Source organism: Pelophylax lessonae, assembly GCF_965119305.1.
Source record: "Pelophylax lessonae genome assembly, chromosome: 3".
In the NCBI taxonomy this organism is placed as follows: domain Eukaryota; kingdom Metazoa; phylum Chordata; class Amphibia; order Anura; family Ranidae; genus Pelophylax; species Pelophylax lessonae.
The window spans coordinates 81,884,383-81,906,085 of NC_138770.1; the positions used below are offsets into that span (position 1 = coordinate 81,884,383).

The 21,703-nt window shown below is 46.9% G+C and overlaps 1 protein-coding gene across 1 annotated transcript in view; it reads left to right on the plus strand.

Moving 5' to 3' along the window:
- Positions 1-21,332, plus strand: part of TMEM214 (transmembrane protein 214) — a 108,139-nt gene extending 86,807 nt beyond the window's left edge. The window contains exon 15 of the mRNA XM_082249332.1: positions 20,964-21,332. Coding sequence (XP_082105458.1) covers positions 20,964-21,090 — 127 coding nt within the window. The 3' untranslated portion in view covers positions 21,091-21,332. The remainder of the gene's footprint in view (positions 1-20,963) is intronic.
- Positions 21,333-21,703: the final 371 nt, after the last annotated feature.

Genomic DNA, 21,703 nt, shown 5'->3' on the forward strand with positions numbered 1-21,703 from the left:
GGCCTACATCAACCACCAAGGGGGCACCAGGAGTGCCCGAGCGGCTCGGGAAGTAGCCGACATTCTATCTTGTGCCGAGACTCACGTCCCGGCGATAACGGCAGTTCACATTCCGGGGGTGGAGAACTGGCAGGCGGACTATCTGAGTCGCCAGACCCTGGATCAGGGGGAATGGTCTCTCCATCCGGCTGTCTTCCAGATGTTGTGCCCGAAGTGGGGTCTTCCAGATGTGGACCTGTTCGCGTCTCGTCTGAACAACAAGGTGAAAGTTCGTGGCAAGGACGCGCGACCCTCGGGCAGACGCGTCGGACGCGTTGGTGGCCCCGTGGCATCAGTACCGACTGATGTATGCGTTTCCACCGATTCAATTGCTGTCCAGGTTCCTTCGCAGGTTGCACTCGGAACGCAGCACGGTAATTCTTGTGGCACCGGACTGGCCTCGCCGGTCCTGGTACACGGACCTCGTGAATCTGGCGGTCGACGCCCCGTGGCGTCTGCCTCTTCGAGACGATCTCCTGTCTCAAGGGCCGATATTCCATCCTGCTTTACAGTCGCTGGCTTTGACAGCCTGGCTGTTGAGACCGAGGTCCTGAAGGATAGGGGTCTCTCCCCTGAGGTCATTCACACTTTGATCAACGCGAGGAAGCCTTCCTCGGGGAAGGTCTATTACCGTACTTGGAAGGCCTATTTTGCCGGGTGAGAGTCCAGGGGGTTTTCACCTCGCACGTACTCGGTTTCTCGAGTGTTGTCCTTCCTTCAAACGGGTGTCGACCAGCGTTTGGCGCTGGCTACGGTCAAGGGTCAGGTGTCTGCGCTGGCCGTTCTTTTTCAACGTCCTGTGGCTTCTAACCCCTTGGTTGGCACTTTTGTTCAGGGGGTGCGACATCTGGTCCCTCCTAGGAGGGAACCTCTGCCTCCTTGGGATTTGAATCTCGTTCTCTCCGTGTTACAACGTGCTCCTTTTGAACAGATCAGGGAGATCTCGTTGTCTATGTTGTCCAAAAAGGTAGCCTTTTTGGTGGCGATCACTTCGGCTCGTATAGTGTCGGAGCTGGCGGCTTTGTCCTGCAAGTCTCCCTATCTGGTTATTCACTTGGATAAGGTGGTCTTGCGACCTAACCCTTCTTTTCTTCCGAAGCGAGTTTCGGAATTTCATCTCAATGAGGATATTGTTTTGCCTTCGCTTTGCGCGAAGCCTAAGCATCCGAAGGAGGTGAGGTTGCACTCCTTGGATGTTGTTCGGGCGATAAGGGTTTACCTTAAATCGACTGAGTCTTTTCGCAAGACGGTCTCTTTGTTCTTCCGGAAGGTCCTCGGAAGGGCATGGCGGCGTCGGCTTCTACCATCGCCAAATGGATCAGACAGACCATTGAACAGGCATATGCTTTGCAGGGAAAAGTTCCCCCTATGTCTGTGAAGGCGCACTCTACTAGATCTCTGAGTACGTCTTGGGCCTGTCGTCATGGGGCTTCTGTGGCCCAGGTGTGTAAGGCGGCGACCTGGTCGACCGTGCACACTTTCACAAAATTCTATAAAGTGGATGTTCAGGCATCGGCAGATGCTTCCTTTGGCCGCAAGGTTCTTAGTGCGGCAGTTCCTTAGGGTCCCTTGTTTTGGACCCCTGGCTGTTTTGGGATACGTGTTTTATCCCTGGGTTATTTGCTTTTCCTGGGTTGTTGCTCCTGTTGAGCAAGTTTTTTTCATGTTGCCCAGATGGTTTCCTTCCTTTGGTAAGGTTCCTTTCTTTGATGTGGAGACTGCGTTGCCTTACGGCGCGGCTGCGTTTCCCACCCCTCATGTTTGCACTGCTTTGGGACGTCCCCATTGTGACGAATATGAAGATGGCGGCGACTGTCGGAGGACGTAAGAGAAAACGGAATTTTTGTAAAATCTTACCTGTAAAATTCCTTTCTCTGAGTCCTCCGACAGTCGCCGCCCCCGCCCCTCTTTTGGGGTTTGGTTATATACTCTACTGCTATTCCACTGAAACTGAGATATGGATGCAGGAAGTAGGAGGGTATTGACTGAGGGGACCACCCCCTGGGGGTGGGATATGTTAAAAGCTTTAATGTTAACATATTCTGTTGCCTAGCTACTCCTTCTGAGCAAAGTCTAATACCCCCCATTGTGACGAATATGAAGATGGCGGTGACTGTCGGAGGACTCAGAGAAAGGAATTTTACAGGTAAGATTTTACAAAAATTCCGTTTTCTTTAGCAGTTACAGGAAATGTGGCAATTCTTAATTTTGTTTGTGGTAATATTACGGTCTCGTGGTTGACACAGAATGTTATGTTGCATTCCTTTCATATTTTTACGAAAACGCACTACTGCTCTTAAGGAGTTATGTATTATGTCACTCATGACCGTAAAGGGGGGCAGAGCTCTAATACTAATTTTAAAGTTCAAATTCAGGCAGACTTACAAATAGATGAAATACATAAATAGGAGCTGTTTAGTCAAAGGATTTGTATTTTGGTTCATCAGGTTGCGAGATTTACTTAGCTTGGGCAGTAAATGAGCAGCAGCACACTGAGATCCTCTCTGCTCTCCCCTCCTAATGACACATGCCTTGTGTATAAAGCACACCCTCTCCTAGTCTAATCTGCTGTGCAGGAGGTGGATTCCAAGTCAAATTTTAGATGTTTATACTGCTTGCATTCACAAACAGGTTTAATTTTTTTTTAAAGAATTTCAGGTATGTTATGTTTTCGCTTTCGTTAATTGACGGACACAACTGATATTCATAACTATTGGGTTATACTGACCCCTACAGGAGTAGAGTAGGACACTAGGAAATTCTGGCTACACCCATAGGCAGTCCCAGGGGGTATACTCCCTCTCTCAGCTATACAAACTTTTTTTTTTTTTCAACCTAGTCAGGAGTAAGAACCATTTTCCTTGCTGGGATCTGTGGTCCTGCCCAAAATTTTTTAGATTTTTTTTCTTTTCTCCTGGATTGTTTCCTGTGAGATCTACAATCAACTGCCAGACTGGGCAACGGGCTGGATAATCTAGATCCAGTGGTCACTCTAGTCTGGCCATCGAGCTCGCGCAGACCTCTGCTCCGCGCTAGGTCAGCTGCGACATAGCCTCACTGGACGTGGACTGGCCTGGAGGGTTTTGGGGTGGACTTGGTCCCCTCCTTGGGACAGTCGGTTCCCCTCCTTCCCGCAGGAACCCCCCTTTCCAAGTCCCTCATCCTGCCCCCCCACGTTTGGAGTGGTCTGGCCATCTTTCCTGGGATAGGGGCAGGGCGCTAACTGGCGATGGGGGGGGGGCTTCTGTCCTGCCTGGATCTGTCCTGGAGGCCTGCTGTCCCTCCTGGCTCCTTGGAAGCCTCGTGGTGCCACCATTTTGTTGTAGCCTGTGTTTATATACACATGTTTGTGTAGTCCGGTGTTTTTTCTTTTGGCTTGCCATTGGAAATAGCTGCGGGCCATGACAGTGGAGCCCTGTGGGTGGCTATTTCGGCGGTGGAAGCCCATCCTCATTCCCTGGTGCTCACTCCTGGATCATTTTACTTCCTGATCGCCGCACGTGTAGTACAGATTCCCCCTGGTGGCTGCAGGTGCCTGTTTCTGTGGGTGGGGAGTCTGGTGGGGTCCTCTCCCTCTCTGCTGAGGATCGCTTGGTACTTTGTGCCTGGCGACCGGGTGGTGCTGCCGCGCAGTGGGGGTTATCCCTCAGCAGTGTGTTACACTCTTTGTGGGGTTACCCTGGTGACTCATGGAGTCTTTTGAGCACATTTCCCCACCTGATCCCCTCTCTAAGGCTGCAGGTGCCAACCATCCATCTATGCACTGACGGCGGTCCTGGAGTCCCTTGTGTCCCGGGTTGAGGTGGTTTGCGGGTGACGGGCTAGCAAAAGCCGCCCCTTTCCCCTGCCTCATCTGTCTCCTCAGATCCTGAATCTGATTCGGCCACCACGGACTTGAGTCCCCTTGCTGGGTCTGCAACCAAGCGTACTTTTCTTCCGCAGGCTACTAAGGACAAGGAACCTCTTCATAGATGTGGGCCTGCCTTCTGTTACCCGAAAGATATGAGATTTACTTTACCTCAGACAATATTTGGGTTAAAAATTAGTTATTTGACTATGAATGAAAGCTTTAAAACGGCAATTATTTATTGGTATATAGTTTGAAAGCCTAAATTAATTTACAACAATCTAACTATGGTACATACAACAAAATGGAAAATATTCCTAGAAATTAACAAATAGAGTATGATACTCATATAAGAACACAGACACAAAGAGGACAAGCCATGTCTACCTTAAACCTTCATAGTTACCCTTCACTTGAGTGTTTCCTCCTGGTCTGCCATGCAAAAACAGGAAGTCCCTCTATTTCCACCATTGCTAATATAGAACCATATTGCATTGCCTTGTATAGGGCTATTCTGATTGGTTCAGCTATCCTGCTCTGTTCCTCCCTCTGGGCGTATCTGGTTCAGGATAGGACAACTTCCCCCTCCCCTAGGTTAGCATAATTCCTTGCTAACCACTCCTCTCTGTTGGGGGGAGAACCTGTTAATTTACTTTGAAAATGATAATTAAGATGCAGGGTTCATCTCCCAGGCCTATTGTCCAACCCTTCAACCGATAGTCAATCTTCATTGCATATCTTAATGAGAGTTTTTTGATATGGAGACTTAACTAAGGGCGGACATGACTGGAGATTACACATAAACTCATAAGGCAACACTTCCTTAGCTCATAAGAAGTATTTCGTCCCTCAGGGTTGACTAACAAGGCGTCGAAGCCTTTCAGGGCCTCTTCTGGAGGATCCAAATGAACCTGGTCTGGCAAGTCAAGATCAGGCTTCTCCAGACCCGGGCACAAGGCTCCTTCTGCATTAAGGTGCGCCCTTACCTGTATCAGGGATGGGGGGACGTCTTTGCTGTTTTTCCTGGACCCATGGACTTCCTGGGTGTAAGACAAGTGGGTCCACAATCATTCGGTCAAGCAACAAGATCGAGTTTCACTCCCCCCGGCAAGGTTTCTTCCTTCCAACTTGCGCCTGTCCCCAGACCGCTTACAGGGCCTGTTTGGGGCGGTACAAGACCTTTTCCTTCAAGGGGTGTTTGTTCCGGTTTCAACCTCATTTTTAGGGTTTTTACCCAAACCTGTTCCCAGGAAGGAAGGTAAATTGCATCTAATACTGGATCTTTTTTCCTATCTTTTGTTTTGTTCCTGTGAGAATCTAACTTCAATTGACGGACTGGTTAATCTAGATCAAGAGGGTCCCCCCAGTCTGGCCAGCGAGCACGCGTAGGCCTCAGCTCCACGCTAGGTTAGCCGTGGCAGCCCCACTGAACGGGGGCTGGCCTGCAAGTTTAAATGTCTCGCGAGGGTGCATATGACCTGGCCTGAGTCGCAGCGTTCCTCCTGGCCGACAGCCACCCACATTCAGATGGAGTGATGGTCTGTCCGTAGCGGGGGCCTACCCTGTTCCTGGTATGGTAAGTAGCTGTCTCCCCTTTACTCCTGTAGGGTTTTAGGGTGGAAGTGGGCCCCTCCCTGGGACCGTGGAACCCCTCCATCCCCCTAGCCCCTCTAAACTTTCGGTGGTCACTGTGGGTCCCTCGGCCCTCCCCTCCCTGGCCGAAGTTATGAGCTGGCTTTTGCCACATGCTCTAAGGGGGGGGGGCTTGTTGGGAGTTGCTGCTGACCAGGCTTTTCCTGGTGCGCAACGAGGGGTTGAGCTGGGTTCCCTGCCACCCTGGGGGTTGGTGACTAGTGCAGGGATGTCCCCTGAGCTCCCTGTGGAAGCTGTTGGTCTGGGGGAGCGGATGGTTTAGCATCCGCGAGTCCGTGCCGCACGGGGCAGGATCTGGCCAAAAATGTAGCCCGCGGCCTAGTGGTCGGAAACTGTGGGGCGGCCCCTGTGAGGGTGGCTGAAGCCACTGCCTTCCGTTTGGGCATCCGCCCTCCCCTCTGCTGCCTCTGGGTGGTCAGCTTCACTGTGGCTCGCCTCCAGGCGGCTGGGCACCCACAAAAATTTAGGCCGCAGCTTACGGCCTACTAGGCCAATGCGGCTGAGTCGGACGCTTCTGTTGGGGGGCGGCGGCCCCAGAGTGTTTGGCTAAAGCCCCCACTCTTACTTTGGGCATCTGCCGGACTGGGATCCGGGCACTTGCAGCTGGACCTCCCAAGAAAATTTTGGCCGTTGCTTGCGGCCTGCTAGGCCGTGTGGTCAGCTTGGCGCATCCCTTGGAAGGGGTGGCGCTGTGGAGGTGGTTCATTTTTGTCTTGCCTCCATTGTGTGGGGCACCTGCCCCTTTTTAGCGCTGCGGGACCATCGAGGTACACTGCCTGTGCATCTGCATCATGGCGAGCAGCCACCTTTTAAGGAGGCTATTTCTGATTATGTGGGCCTCCTATGGAGGGGCTTGTCCTCCTGTCCCCTTTTTGTGGGGTCCAGTAGGTGGTCAATTGGTGGGCCCTCGGATGGCATCCCATTTGCGGATTCGCAGTCAGGGGCCCTTCCCTGATTGATACATCAGATCCTGAAATTGTTGGGGATGCGAGTCACCCTGCTGGGTCTGTGTTCTATGCACCATGAGTGCTCAGATAGCGAGGATAATTCCTCTGCTCGTCTAGCCGCGCATGAAAAGGCGCTAGTGGGTACACTGTTTGTGTCAGTGCGTGAAATTTTAAAAATGGAGGTTTCGTCATCGGAGGTGCTGGTCCCTTTTCGGCCCCCACAGGCCCTCCAAAGTGGCGAGGGTGTTCCCCTTTCTGCTTACTTTGACAGCATTGTCACAAAACAGTGGGGTTGTCAAATCGCAGTGTTTCCTAAGCGTTGTGTTTTTGCCTTGCGGTATCCTTGTGAGGATTAACTGCTTAAAAAGGTGGACGGTCCCACCTGTAGCGGACTCGTCGGTTTCCTGTTTAAATAAAGCTACCTTCATTCTGGGTGAGGAGTCCCCGGCCTTTACAAATCCAGCTGATAGGAGGGTGGAGGCTCTGGCCTGCCATATGTTCGCTATAGCTGGTTCGGCACTTAGGCTAGTATTTACTATTGCCCTGGTGTCGCAAACTCTGACCGAGTGGGGCAAACTTTTGCGTCGGGGCCTGGAGGGGAAACGGCTTCCCCCTGTCTTGCGGAGCAGTTGATCCAGGGGCTACAGTTTCTGTGATGCTTCTTTAGATTTGGCTCCTTTGATCTTTGGGCTGTCTGTATCAGAAGTGGTCCTTCAAGGGATTATCTGGCTGAAATGCTGGTCTGCGGACCTGATTTCTAAGAGCCTCATCTGATCTCCCCTTGTAGGAGATCCCCTGTTTAAAGCTTCCTTGGATGACATCAAGGGTCTCGGAGGGAAAGAGTACTCTTCTTCCACCGGCTACCAAGGGCAAGGAGCCCCGTCGTAGACGTGGACCATTCTCCTCGGCTCATGAGGTTTTTTTCGTCCCTCAGGGTCTCAAGATCAGGGCCTCCACTGGAGGTTCCAAGAGGACCTGGTCTGGCAAGCCATCAGCTGGCTCTTTCAGACCTGTGGACAAGGCTGCCTCTGCATGAAGGGGTGCCCTCGCCCATATCTGGGGTGGGGGGACGTCTTCGCTGGTTTCCAGGTCCATGGACCTCCCTGGTGCAGGACGCGTGGGTCCTCTAAAGCTATTCGGTCAGAATATAAGATCGAGTTTGGTCTTAACCTCCGGAAAGGTTCTTTTCTTCCAACCTGCACTTCTCTCCAGATCGCTTACAGGGTCTCTTTGGGGTAGTACAAGACTTATTACTTTAAGGGGTGATTGTTCCAGTCCCGACTTCGGAACTTTTCAGGGGTTTTCACTCAAACCTCTTTACAGTTCTCAGGAAGGAAGGCAAGGTACATCCAATTCTGGACCTCTTGGTGATAAACTGCTTTGTGCGGGTATGTCAACGTCAAGGACGCCTACCTGCACATTCTAATATGTGCCAGTCACCAGCGCTTCCCCCTGTTTTGCCATGGGCGAAGAGCAGTATACCTTTGTGTCGTTGACTTTTGGTCTCGCCTTTGCTCCTTGGGTCTTCAAAAAAGTGTTGGCCCTGATGCCGTCATTGTTTGAGTCAGCGAGGGATCGCGGTACTGGAGTATCTGGGCGATCTTCTGCGAGCAGGGTCTCCGACTGCTCGGATGGACATCTGGAGACTACTCTGCAAACTCTTTGGAAGGTTCAGAATCCAACCGAACTCTCCAAGTCTGCTTTGGTTCTGTCCTCAAACTGGATAATCTGGGTCTTACTCTGAACTCAGCCTCAGCCAGAGTTTCTTCCCCTGGAAGCACTCCAGACATTGCAGGAGGCAATTCAGCTTCTGTTGTTCAGCAGACGGTCATCCATCCGGGCTTGCATGCGGGTGCTGGACCTGATGGTGTAGACTGGTCTGCTTGCACAGTTCCACGTAAGATCCCTGCAAAAGAGATTCTGATTAAATTGCACAAGGATCTCAGTCTCTAGAGGTGGCTTCATTCTCCAGTGCTTAAACAGGAAAAATCCTTCCCCCCCCCCCCCCTCCATACTGGATGGTTGTCACCACGGATGCCAGCCTGTCTGGGTGGGGAGGTGTCCTCAGCACAGTCGTGCTCAGGTGATCTGGACTTTGCAGAGTCCAGACTGCCGATTAATGTACTGGAACTCCGAGCGATCAGACTTGTCTGGCTCCTTGGACAATTCGTCTTCAGGGGTGTCCGGTACGAATTCATGCGGACAAGGCCACGGCCGTGGTCTGTAAATCACTAAGGGGGCACAAGAAGTGTCCTGGCGGCTCAGTAAGTAGCTGGCATTCTAAGGTGGGCTACCGATTTGTTCCAGTCCTCTCGAACTCCTGCCACGACTCCTGTGCAGGATCGAGGCAGAAAGGATTCCGGTCATTCTAGTGGCTCTAGACTGGCCTCGCCGGTCTTGGTACACCGATCTGGTATGGCTGGTCGTCGATGCTCCTTGGGGACTTCCTCTCAGGGAGGATCTGCTGTCCCAAGGACCAATCTTCCATCCTGCTTTACAGTCACTGACTTTGATGGCTTGGTTGTTGAACGCCAGGTGCGAAGGATACAGATTTGTCTGAGTTGGTGATTCCTACACTGTTGAAAGCTAGGAAATCTACTTCTTGGAAGATCTACCATTGTACGTGGAAGATGTACATTGCGTGGTGTGATTCTCTTGAGGTTCATCCTCGCTCCTCGGTGGATTGGCTCTTAACCTTGCTTCAATGGGGGGTTGAACAGCAATTGGCCTTGAGTACCATCAAAGACCAGGTATTGGCTTTGGTGTGTTTTTTTTTTTTTCCAAGACCTTTGGCCATTTCCAGGTGCATATGTTTCTTCAGGGTGTGCGACATTTGGTTCCTTCATTGCGGGCTCCGTTGCCACCCTGAGATCTTAATTTGGTGCTTTCAGCTCTACAGAAGCCTCCCTTTGAAAATATTCAAGAGCTTTTCCTGCTTTCGCTGTCTCAGGTGGCATTTTTTTGGTGGCTTTTACCTCTGCGCGCAGGGTGTCCAGAACTGGCGGAGTTATCTGATCGTTCACCTAATGGGGATTCACAAGGATAAGGTGGTGCTTTGTCCCTGTCCTTCATTCTTTCCTAAGGTGGTCACTGACTTTCATTTAACTGAAGGCATTGTGTTGCCTTCCCTGTGTCTCAAGCCTAAGCATCCAAAGGAAATTGCTTTGCATGCCTTGGATGCAGACTTGTATAAAGTACTCGAAATTTCTACTTGAGTAAAAGTACAAGTGCTCGATCAAAAAATTACTTGAGTAGAAGTGCTCGCAGAAAAAGTTACTTAAGTAGAAGTACTAAAGTATTCAACATTTTTTTTACTTAAGTATTGCAAGTAGTTTTTTCAAAAAATTTGCTACTTAAGTACTAAAAGTAAAAAGTACCAGTAGTTTTGAAAAAAAATTTCTACTCAAGTACTGAAAGTAGAAGTACAAGTACTGTGTTATGTAGTTATTAAAGAAAGAAGTCAAAAGTATGAACATCATATTGTTTTTATTATTTCAAATGATTTATTCAAATGATTAACCTGTGTTTGTTAGTAGTTTCTTGATGCACTTTAAGCGCTGTAGCACCATTTATTTGTTTGTTTCATATTTTCTTTTTATTGGAAAGATTTGGTATACCAGCTTTTATTATACACAGCCTTTATTTTCGTATGCGCTGATTTACAAATGACATTATACACATTTTTTTGAGCTTTATGCAACCTGCCATCTACTGTTCTGGCAGTGGTAATTTTTTTAAAAGTAACGAGTAACTATGCAGCACAAAAAAAAAATACTTGAGTAGAAGTATCAAAATCATCGAAAAAATGTAGTGAAGTAAAAGTAGAAGTAGGAGAAAAAAATTCTACTCTAGGAAAGTACAGATACCGCATTTCGGTACTTAAGTACAGTACTTAAGTAGTTCTACTTCGTTACTATACATCTCTGCTTGGATGGGATCCGGGCAATTAGGGTGTACCTGGCAGCTATGGAGTCTTTTGGGAAGTCAGACTCTCTATTGTGCTCACGGACGGACCTCACAAAGGGTTGTCTTCTTCCTCTGTGACCATTTCCAGATGGATCAGACAGTGGTTCAGGCCTACTCAATCAAGGGTCAGGTTCCTCCTTTCCCTGTCAAGGCGCACTCTATTAGGGCACCTAGTGCCTCCTGAGCTTTCCGTCATCATGCGTCGGTGACCCAGGTTTACAAGGCAGCCACCTGGTCGTTGGTGCACACTTTTACAAAGTTTATATAAAGTGGATGTGTTGGCATCTGCGGATGTTTCTTTTGGCCGTAAGGTTTTGCAGGCTGCTGTTTAAGAGGACCTGATCCTCTTTGAGGGTGTATTGTTTTTTTCAGGTGAGCTCCAGTTGTTTATGGTAAAGCTATGGTACCTAATTGGCTATGGTTAGCCTTGGGATTTTTTTTTCTGTTTTTTTTTTTTCTACCCCTCATGTTTAACACTGCTCTGGGACGTCCCAGTGGTTAGGAATCAGGAGCTGTGTCCATCAATGTCTGTCAATGAACGAATAAGAAAATGGGATTTTTGACTTAACGTAAAATCCATTTCTCTGATGTCCATTGACGGACACAGCACCCTCCCCTCTGTGGAGCCTATAGCTGAGAGTGGATGTATAACCCCTGGGACTGACCATAGGTGTAGTCAAGCTTTTTCCTGCCTAGTGTCTTACTCCTGTAGGGGGCAGTATAACCCAGTGGTTAAGAAGAATCTGGAGTTGTGTCCGTCAATGTACATCAGCGAAATTGATTTTACGTTTTTGTTTTTTTTTATTCTACTTACTTGGAGTGCAACTTAAAAATTAACTGTTTATGAAGCAAAATATGTGAGTAGGAAGCCTCAAAAGCATCTGTTATCTTACTAATACTAATTAGTGGTTCTAAAGCCCTAAAGCGGTAGTAAAGCCCACTTGGTAATTTTTGCCTACAGGTAAGTTTATAATAAGGCTTACCTGTAGGTAAAATAACTATCTACTAAACGGGCACCGACAGCGCGCTGCTGGAAGGCTTCGTTCTAAGGTACGCCTTTCATAATGTGCTAGTATGCGTTGAATACTAGCACATTATGCTGCTATTTTGTAGGGTAAAGTTTTTTCTTTTTTTTTTGCAGCAGTTTAACCACTTTCCCACCGGAGGATTTTGCAGCTTAAAGACCAGACCCCTTTTTTCAACTTGGCACTTCGTGACTTTAACTGATAATTGCTCGGTCATGCAATGCTGTACCTAAACGAAATTTACGTCCTTTTTTTCTCACAAACAGAGCTTTCTTTTGGTGGTATTTGATCGCCTCTGCGCTTTTTATTTTTTGCGATATTAATAAAAAAAGAGCGAAAATTTTGCAAAAAAATGACATTTTCAACTTTGTCTTTTAAAAAATATCCAATATACTCAATTTATGTCTTTTTTTTGCCAAAATATATTTAGCTACATGTCTTTGACAAAAAAAAAATCAATGAGCGTATTTTTATTGGTTTGCGCAAAAGTTATAGCGTCTACAAACTATGGTGTAAATAGTGAAATTTACGCAGCTTTAATTTCTGACTGCCAATCATTTCATGAAGTGCTAAAATGGCGGGGCAGTACAAAACCCCCCCAAACTACCACTTTTTGGAAAGTAGACATCCTAAGGAATGTCCTGACAGGCATGTTGAGCTCATTGAATATTTCATTTTTTTGTCACAGGTGTTTGAAAAATGACTAAAAAAAATTTTTTTTTTTTTTTTTTACACAAAGTTGTCATTGAAATGATATATTGCTCACACATGCCATGGGTATATGTGTAATTACACCCCAAAATATATTCTGCTGCTTCTCCTGAGTACAGGGATACCACATATGTGGGACTTTTTGGGAGCCTAGCTGTGTAGGGGTCCCCAAAAACAAATCACCACCATCAGAATTTCAAAGGGCGTACATTTTTCATTGCATTTTCTCACTACCTCTAACGGTTTAGGAGGCCCTGAAATGTCAAGATACCACAAAACCCCCCCAAATGACCCCATTTTGGAAAGTAGACACCCCAAGCTGTTTGCTGAGAGGCATGGTGAGTCCATGGAATATTTTATATTTTGCCACAAGTTTTGTGAAAATTACAATTTTTTTTTTTAATTTTTTTTTTTTTTTACACAACGTTGTCACTAAAAGATAAATTTCTCACACATGACATGTGTATATGTGGAATGACACCCCAAAATACATTCTGCTGCTTCTCCTGAGTATGGGGATACCCCATGTGTGAGACTTTTTGGGAGCCTAGCTGTGTACAGGACCGCAAAAGCCAATCAACACACTCAGGTTTTCTAATGGCGTAAATTGTTCATGTCATCTCTGCACTACCTGTCACAGTTTCGCAGGCCCTAAAATTCCAAGATAGCACAACCCCCCCCCAAATGACCCCTTTTCGGAAAGTAGACAACCTGAGCTATTTGCAGAGAGGCATGTTGAGTATTTTGCAGATCTCACTTTTTGTCACAAAGCTTTGGAAATTGAAAAAAGAGGAAAAAAAATGCATTTTTCTGTTTTTTCTTCATTTTCCAAAAAAAATTAGAGCTGCAAAATACTCACCATGCCTCTCAGCAAATAGATTGGAGTGTCTACTTTGCAAAATGGGGTAATTTGGGGGGGTTTTGTGCCATCTTGGCTTTTTATGGACTTCAAAAGTGTGATAGGTAGTAAGGAGTGAGATCAACAATTTACGCCCTTGGAAAGCCAAAAGGTGCGCATTGGTTTTCCGGGTCCTGTACGCGGCTAGACTGGCAAAAAGTCTCACACATGGGGTATCATTGTACTCAGGAGAAGCAGCAGAATGTATTTTGGGGTGTCATTTCACATAAACCCATGGCATGTGTGAGCAATATATCATTTACTGACAACTTTGTGTAAAAAAAAATAAAAAAATAAAAAAAAATTTTTTTCCCGAAACTTGTGGCAAAATATAAACTATTCCATGGACTCACCATGCTTCTCAGCCAGTAGCTTGGAGTGTCTACTTTGCAAAATGGGGTCATTTGGGGGGGTTTTGTGCTATCTTGAAATTTCAGGGCCTCTGAAACTCTGACAGGTAGTCAGGGGTAAAATCAGCAATTTACGCCATTAGAAAACCTGAAGATGTGGACTGGTTGTCGGGGTCGCGTACACAGCTAGGCTCCCAAAAAGTCTCACACATGGGGTATCCCTGTACTCAGGAGAAGCAAAAGAATGTATTTTGGGGTGTCATTTCACATATTCCCATGGCATGCATGAGCAATATATCATTTAGTGACAACTTTCTGTAAAAAAACAACAACAAAAAAAATAATAATAATTTTCCCGAAACTTGTGGCAAAATATAAAATACTCCATGGACTCACCATGCCTCTCAGAAAAAAGCTTTGGGTGTCTACTTTTCAAAAAGGGGTCATTTGGGGGGTGTTTGAACTGTCCCGGCATTTTATGCTCAATCTTAGCCACACATCACCCACTCTTCTAACCACTTGAAAATCAAGCCTTTTCTGTGCCTTTTTGTTTACATGAAAAAATATTTTTTTTTTACTAGAAAATTACTTTGAACCCCCAAACATTATATATTTTTTTAAAGCAGAGGCCCTATAGAATAAAATGGTGGATGTTGCAAATTTTTTTGTCACACGGTATTTGCGCACAGATTTTCCAAACGCAATTTTTGTGAAAAAAATACATTTTTTTTTAATTTATTGCACAAATACACTATATAATTCCAATTTTTTTGGTAAAATTTAAAAGATGATCTTATGCCGAGTTCATAGACACCTAACATGACATGCTTTAAAAATTGCGCATGCCTGCGCAGCGGCAAAAACATACGTACATTTTTAAAAACCTTTAAAAGTCTCTACAGGTTACCACGTTAGACTTACAGAGGAGATCTACTGCAAGAATTACTGCACTCGATCTGGCGATCGCGGCGATACCTCACATGCATGCTGCAATTGCGGTTTACATATGACACTAGACCACCGCTTGCGTGCGCCATTGCGCGCAAGCACCGGGGGAAAGGGGGGGGGCTCAATTTTTTTTTTTTTTTGCTTTTGCTTTTTTATGTTATTTTGACACCTTTCCTTTCATTTTTTTTTTTTAAATCATTTTTATTGTTATCACAGTGAATTTAAATATCCCCCATGATAGCAATCTGTGGTGACAGGTACTCTTTTTTAAAAAAATTGGGGTCTTTTAGACTCTAGATCTCTCCTCTGACCTTAACGCATCTGACCACACCAAAATTGGTGTGATAAAATACTTTCCCAATTTCCCAATGGCCCTGCTTATTTCTGGCGAAACAGAAGTCATGAAATGCTCGTAGCCTCCGGCATCTTAGGCCATAGAGATGATTGGAGCCATTCTCTTCTCCAATTAGCTCTATGGTTAGACAATTGAACCACCGGCTGCACTCTCGGGTTAACCGGTGGGACAGGAGAGCCCGAGAAAAACCACGGAAGGCTGCGGAAGGCGGCGGTGGGGGGGGGGAGGCCCCTCCCACTGCATGTAAAAGCAGTCTAGCGGCCAATTACCTGCTAGGATTGCTTTTACATGTAAGCCGACCGCTGGCTGTAAAAAACGATACCAAGATGATGCCTAAATCTGCAGGCATCATCCTGGTATAACCACTCCAAGTCCAGCAACGTACCAGTACATTGCTGGTCCTTGTTTGGCATATAGGTTGTTTTTTTTTTCATGCAGCCTGTGGGCTGAACGGAAAAAAAGAGAACCTATCAGAAATCAGCACAGGAATAATGCGTAGTATTACTCATCATTAACCGCCCAAACAACCACCCACTGAATTTAATGATGGGTATACACGACACTATCCACGTATACCAAAATAGGATTTTAACTGCAGTGCTGAAATCAGAAAATCACCACAGCTGCTATCAGCAAAGGTATCCATATATGCTGAGCGCAAACACTGTTTGTGTCAGAATATATAAAATCAATGCGTGGTAGCCGACGAGTACCTGCTAGAGAAACAGGTCACAAAAGAATGAAAAAACAAAGGACATTAAAAAAAAGTACAGTAGGAAGAGTAGGACATATAAAATGACTGACACAACAAAAGTTTTTGGATTCTCATCATTAACCGCCCAAACAACCACCCACTGAATTTAATGATGGGTATACACGGCGCTATCCACGTATACCAAAATAGGATTTTAACTGCAGTGCTGAAATCAGAAAATCACCACAGCTGCTATCAGCAAAGGTATCCATATATGCTGAGCGCAAACACTGTTTGTGTCAGAATATATAAAATCAATGCGTGGTAGCCGACGAGTACCTGCTAGAGAAACAGGTCACAAAAGAATGAAAAAACAAAGGACATTAAAAAAAAGTACAGTAGGAAGAGTAGGACATATAAAATGACTGACACAACAAAAGTTTTTGGATTCTCATCATTAACCGCCCAAACAACCACCCACTGAATTTAATGATGGGTATACACGGCGCTATCCACGTATACCAAAATAGGATTTTAACTGCAGTGCTGAAATCAGAAAATCACCACAGCTGCTATCAGCAAAGGTATCCATATATGCTGAGCGCAAACGCTGTTTGTGTCAGAATATATAAAATCAATGCGTGGTAGCCGACGAGGGACCTGCAAGAGAAACAGGTCACAAAAGAATGAAAAAACAAACTAAGGACATTGAAAAAAGTACAGTAGGAAGGAGAAGGACATATAAAATTACTGACACAACAGTTTTTGGATCCTTTTATTTTTCTAACTGTTTCTTGATTTGGGACTGCGATCTTCTGCGATCTTCTCTTCCAGCTTGGGTCTCTCAAAATGTCGATGGACATCCAACATCTTTCGAGACCCTGTGTTTATGTGCCCTACACTGTGTCGTGCTGTACCCTACGCTAATACTCCACTAGTGTATGGTAGCGCTCGAAACATTCCCCGATGCAGAGACCAGGTTGGTCAGGACATTTGGGACAATAATAACGGGTGTCACGCCTAAATCCGCGCCTGCTACAGACACGACATCTTTTTTGGGGGTATCTTTGGGTAGGGGTACTCGGGAGGACATAAGGAAAATGCCTCTCATGCAGCCGGCTCACTGCATCTGGAAGGGGAAGTTGGGCAGGCATGCCTCCTGGGTACAGGTAGGCAAGGATGATCTCTTCCTGGAATTCCCGGAAAGATCCAGTTCGTCCTGACGCCCTGTATAGGACAAAGGCGTTCAGCATAGCCAATTGGTAAAGGTAAACAGACACTTTTTTGTACCAGCGTCTGGCTTTACGGGCAACTAAATACGGCGCCAAAAGCTGGTCGTTAAGGTCCACCCCTCCCATGTTAAGGTTATATTCGTGGACACAGAGGGGTTTCTCCACAACGCCAGTTGCCGTAGTGATTTGGATCGTCGTGTCTGCGTGAAGGGAGGACAGAACATAAACATCCCGTGTATCCTTCCACTTCACCGCAAGCAATTTGTCCGTTTTCAAGCAGGCTCTCGCCCCCCGACTAAGACGGGAATTTACAAGCCGTTGGGGGAAGCCCCGGCGATTAGGTCGCACGGTGCCACATGCGCCAATTTGTAAATCGAGAAGGTGACTAAATAGTGGCACGCTTGTATAAAAGTTGTCCACGTACAAATGGTACCCCTTTCCGGATAAGGGTGACACCAAGTCCCAAACGATCTTACCGCTGCTCCCTATGTAGTCTGGGCAGTTGGGGGGCTCCACACAGCTATCTTTTCCCTCATAGACCCGGAAACTAACTGTATAGCCTGTGGCCCTGTCACACAATTTATACAGTTTGACCCCGTACTTGGCACGCTTGCTGGGGAGGTACTGTTTCATAGCAAGGCGGCCAGTAAATTTAATCAGGGACTCGTCAACACAGACAACTTGTTCGGGGGTAAACAAGGCTGCAAACCGCTGATTGAAGTGGTCTATGAGGGGCCGAATTTTGTGGAGCCGATCGTATTCAGGGTCTCCCCGAGGACGACAGATTTCATTGTCGCTGAAATGCATGAATCGCAGAATTTGCTCGTATCTCCCCCTGGACATGGAGGCAGAGTACATGCGCATATGGTGAACTGGGCTAGTGGACCAATATAGCCGCAATTCACTCTGTTTAGTTATGCCCATGTGGAGGGAAAGGCCCAGAAAGATCTTAAATTCGGAAACCGTTATAGGTTTCCAGCCGAATTGTCTGGCAAGGTGTGAATTTGGGTTGGCGGCGATGAACTGTTGTGCATACAAATTTGATTGATCCACAATCGATCTGTAAAGATCTTCCGTGAAGAACAGCTCATAAAAGTTTAGGGGCGTAAAACCAGCTGTCTCCACGTGGATTCCAGGTTGGGCGGTGAATGGGGGAAGTACTGGCGCTGTAGTATCGGTGGGTTGCCAATTAGGATATGCCAGCGCATCAGGGAGGGCACTATGGGCTCTACGGGCCTGTCTACGAATACGCGGTGGCTGCGGGCCACTACTTGTGCTAGCCACCGCACCAGCTTCAACTGCACTTAGGGGACTCGCCACGTCACCAGGTCTTACTGCAGTGCTGGTTGTACTAGGTCCAGGTTGTACTAGGCCGCTGGCGCTTGCCAGGTCGCCAGAAAAATGAGCGGCACTAGTACCCACACTCTGCTCCATACGAGCACCCTGCGATTCCTGCATCTCAACAACTTCAGAATGGGGTCGGGTACGCCTGGGTCTAACAGGGACCCATCTGTCGTCGGAGCTATCTGTCAGGGAGCCGCTGCCGTCATCAGGTTCATATACTGACACTAATTCGGTCATTGTAGCTTCCCCTTCGCTATCAGATGACTCGGTCAGCATATAACTGAGAAGCTCTTCATCCCTGTACGAACGTTTGGTCATTTTGGTAACTAAATTTACTCGTACAGTGATGCGACTCACAGGTAATAAAAGCACCTGGTTGTCGAAGATTATTTCAAGCGCTACAAAAAACTGCTAATGCTAGCAGGGATCAGGCCTGACTCTGCTAACACAGCGGTTTTGTGTCTTGTGTTTTTTTGCAAGTGACAGTAATCTATTGATTACTACACTTGCCTGGGTGAAAGGGTTAAACGCAGGTGCTGGCCGGAATCAGTACTGATCGTGCAAACACCGCGTTTTGGGAACCCTAAACTATGGGGGCGCTAGTATAGTTCTGATCAGATCAGATATTGATCTGTTCAAACACTATACTAGAAAGGGAAGTGTAGGTGCGTGCGTGCGTGGCAATCAAGGGGTTACTTCTAAACTATGCGCTGGGGATCTGGGGGGGGTGGCGGGGACCCTAAACCTCCTTTGGGAAAGAAACTAGCTAGCTAGCGCAACCTCAAGTCACAATGACACCAATACAAAATACAGTAAAAACAGTATATTATGTGTGTATTAGTGCTAATGTGACAGAGGGTGTAGGGGTTAACGGGATGTGATCAGGGGGGGATCAGGGGTTTAAATCTTTATTGGAAGGGGCTGGCGGGTATCCTAAGGATAAAAGGAACGGTGGCAAGCGCTAAACCTGGTCACAAGTCACACTTATACAGGTATATAGAAAATGCTATATACTGTATACGGTGTGTGTTATGGCAGGGGGTGTAGGGGTGATCAGGGGGGGATCAGGGGATTAAATCTTTATTGGGCGGGTGGCGGGGACCCTAAACCTCCTTGGGACACAAACTTAGTCGCCTGCGCTAATTCTGATCACAATCACACTAATACAAAAATACAAAAACACTGTATATTACGTTTGTATTAGTGCTGATGTGACAGAGGGTGTAGGGGTTAACTAGCGGTGATCAGGAGGGGATCAGGGGGGATCAGGGGCTTAAATCTTTATTAGGGGGGGGTGGTGGGTAATTCAAGTGGAAAAAGGGGGGTCGCAAGCGCTAGACCTGACCACAAATCACACTTATACGGGTATATAGCAAAATGCTATATACTGTATACGGTGTGTGTTATGGCAGGGGGTGTAGGGGTGATCAGGGGGGGGTCAGGGGCTTAAATCTTTATTGGGCGGGTGGCGGGGACCCTAAACCTTCTTGGGACAGAAACTTAGTCGCCTGCGCTAATTCTGATCACAATCACACTAATACAAAAATACAATAACACCGTATATTGCGTTTGTATTAGTGCTGATGTGACAGAGGGTGTAGGGGTTAACTAGCGGTGATCAGGGGGGGGTCAGGGGAGATCAGGGGCTCAAATCTTTATTAGGGGGGGGTGGGGGGTAATTCAAGTGGAAAAGGGGGGGTCGCAAGTGTTACACCTGTTCACAAATCACACTTATACAGGTATATAGGTATATGCTATATGCTGTATATAGTGTGTGTTGTGTCAGGTGCTGTAGGGGTTAATCGGGGGGGCGATCGGGGGTGAAATGCGCCTATCTAACTGTGTGTGGGTGTGCTTGGTGCAGTACTCACAGTAAGATGTGCTCTCCTCTCACGCTGGATCCAAAAAGACCGTTGTGGGGGGAGGGCACATCTCCTCTAAGCCTGTGTTTACATTTCACAGGCTTAGAGGGAGATCTGATTGGGCAGGACCGATCAACAGGTCCAGACCAAAAATGATTGGCCTGGACCTGATGACTGATCGGTTCTGAACCCAATCGAGCCATCGGTGTCGGCGGGCACGCGCGGGAGCGCGCACAGGACCGGCAGGAAGTAGCGACGTAGACCTACGTCACTCTGCCTGGCCGGGGCCGACTGCCGCAGTAAATATACTGTGCGCAGTCGGCAAGTGGTTAATACCACTTTAAGTTTTTAAACATTAATGCATCAAGGTAAAAAAACCTGTACTGTCGATTTCCCCCCCCCCCCAGTCCCCCTTGTACCTGAGCCCCTTCTCAATCCAGTGATGTGCACGAGAGCAGCGTCTTATGGCTTTCCCTTCTCACTGGGTAGGTTGATAGCAATAGGAGCTATTGGCTTCTACTGTTGTCCGTCAAATCCAGTCATGAGGGAGCGTTGGGTGGGGATGAGCTGCCCTGTCTGTGTCGATATTCAGGCCTGCTCCCGAGCCACCCTGTCTAAGTGCCCCCATAGTGAGCAGCTTTCTATGGGGGCACTTGGCAGTTAGGGGGGGGGCATCTGCAGGGGACCCCAGAGGAGTAGGACTTTGGCTTCTCTGTGCAATACCAGTGCACAGAGCAGGTAAGTATATAACAAAGTGTTTATACTTTATTAAAATAAAAAATTAAGCTTTAATAACTCTTTAATTTTTTGAAAGCAGGGGTATTGAATTTATATTCTAGAGATCCAATTGGTCCTAGCAACCAATTACTGCAGCAGTGGTGGTGGGACATCCAGAAGAAGACATCCAGGCTGCTAAGTGGCATCACTGCGATCCATATAGGACTGTTTTAGTGATGTCTGTTTTTAAAGTCTAACTTTCAGTGACCGCACTACCCCAGGGTCTGAAAATGGCAGCTTGTCTCTGGTACTGCTTTGTTTTGCAAGGAAATTTTTTTTTTTTGTTACTAATTTTGCACTTTGATTTCGTTTCAGTGGGGAGGTGACTTGGGACTGCACACGAGGCCACCTGACCAGCATCACCCAATCTTCATGGACATTTGTCCAGAACACCACATTGGCCATCAAGAACTGGGCTGTGGCCATAATGTCAAGTCATTAGAGACTAACAGCTGTGACTACACAAGGAACAGACAATAAACAATGGCTTCATTTGGCTTTTTACTCAAATCCCGTAACACTTATGTGAAAAGTCGCAGCTGTGATGGGACCAGCGTGAGCAATCTGGGATGAGAAGCCCAAGAGATTCCCCTGTGACTTGTATTCCACTGCTGCTTTCTCCACTTGTTCCAGAACATATTGAAGGAATCTGACAGACATGGTTGTACCAAGTTCTCTTGGGTCTTTGGGGACAGATGATGTAGAAGCATTTATCAATCTTTTGTTCTCCAGGGAGGTGTTGGACTTTGACATCGGTGGCACAATCTGTTTTCCTGTGGACTTGGGTCTTACTTTTTGTTTGGGGGTTTTTTTTATACGTGTGATTTGTCTCTTGGATTGTTTGGATCGATCATCTTGTGTTCAGTGTGCAGTCATGAGTGTTGTGTGCAAGTCAGTTTTAAATGTCCGTTACTCCCATCCCAACATTCTGTTATACAGGCTACACGGATCTTTTTGTTTTTAGCCAAATAAAGATTTTTTTGTTTTTCTGTCTGCTTGCTCAGGCTGTTTAAACTAGAATATCTGTCACTTGCCACAGTCTGGAAACTACTACT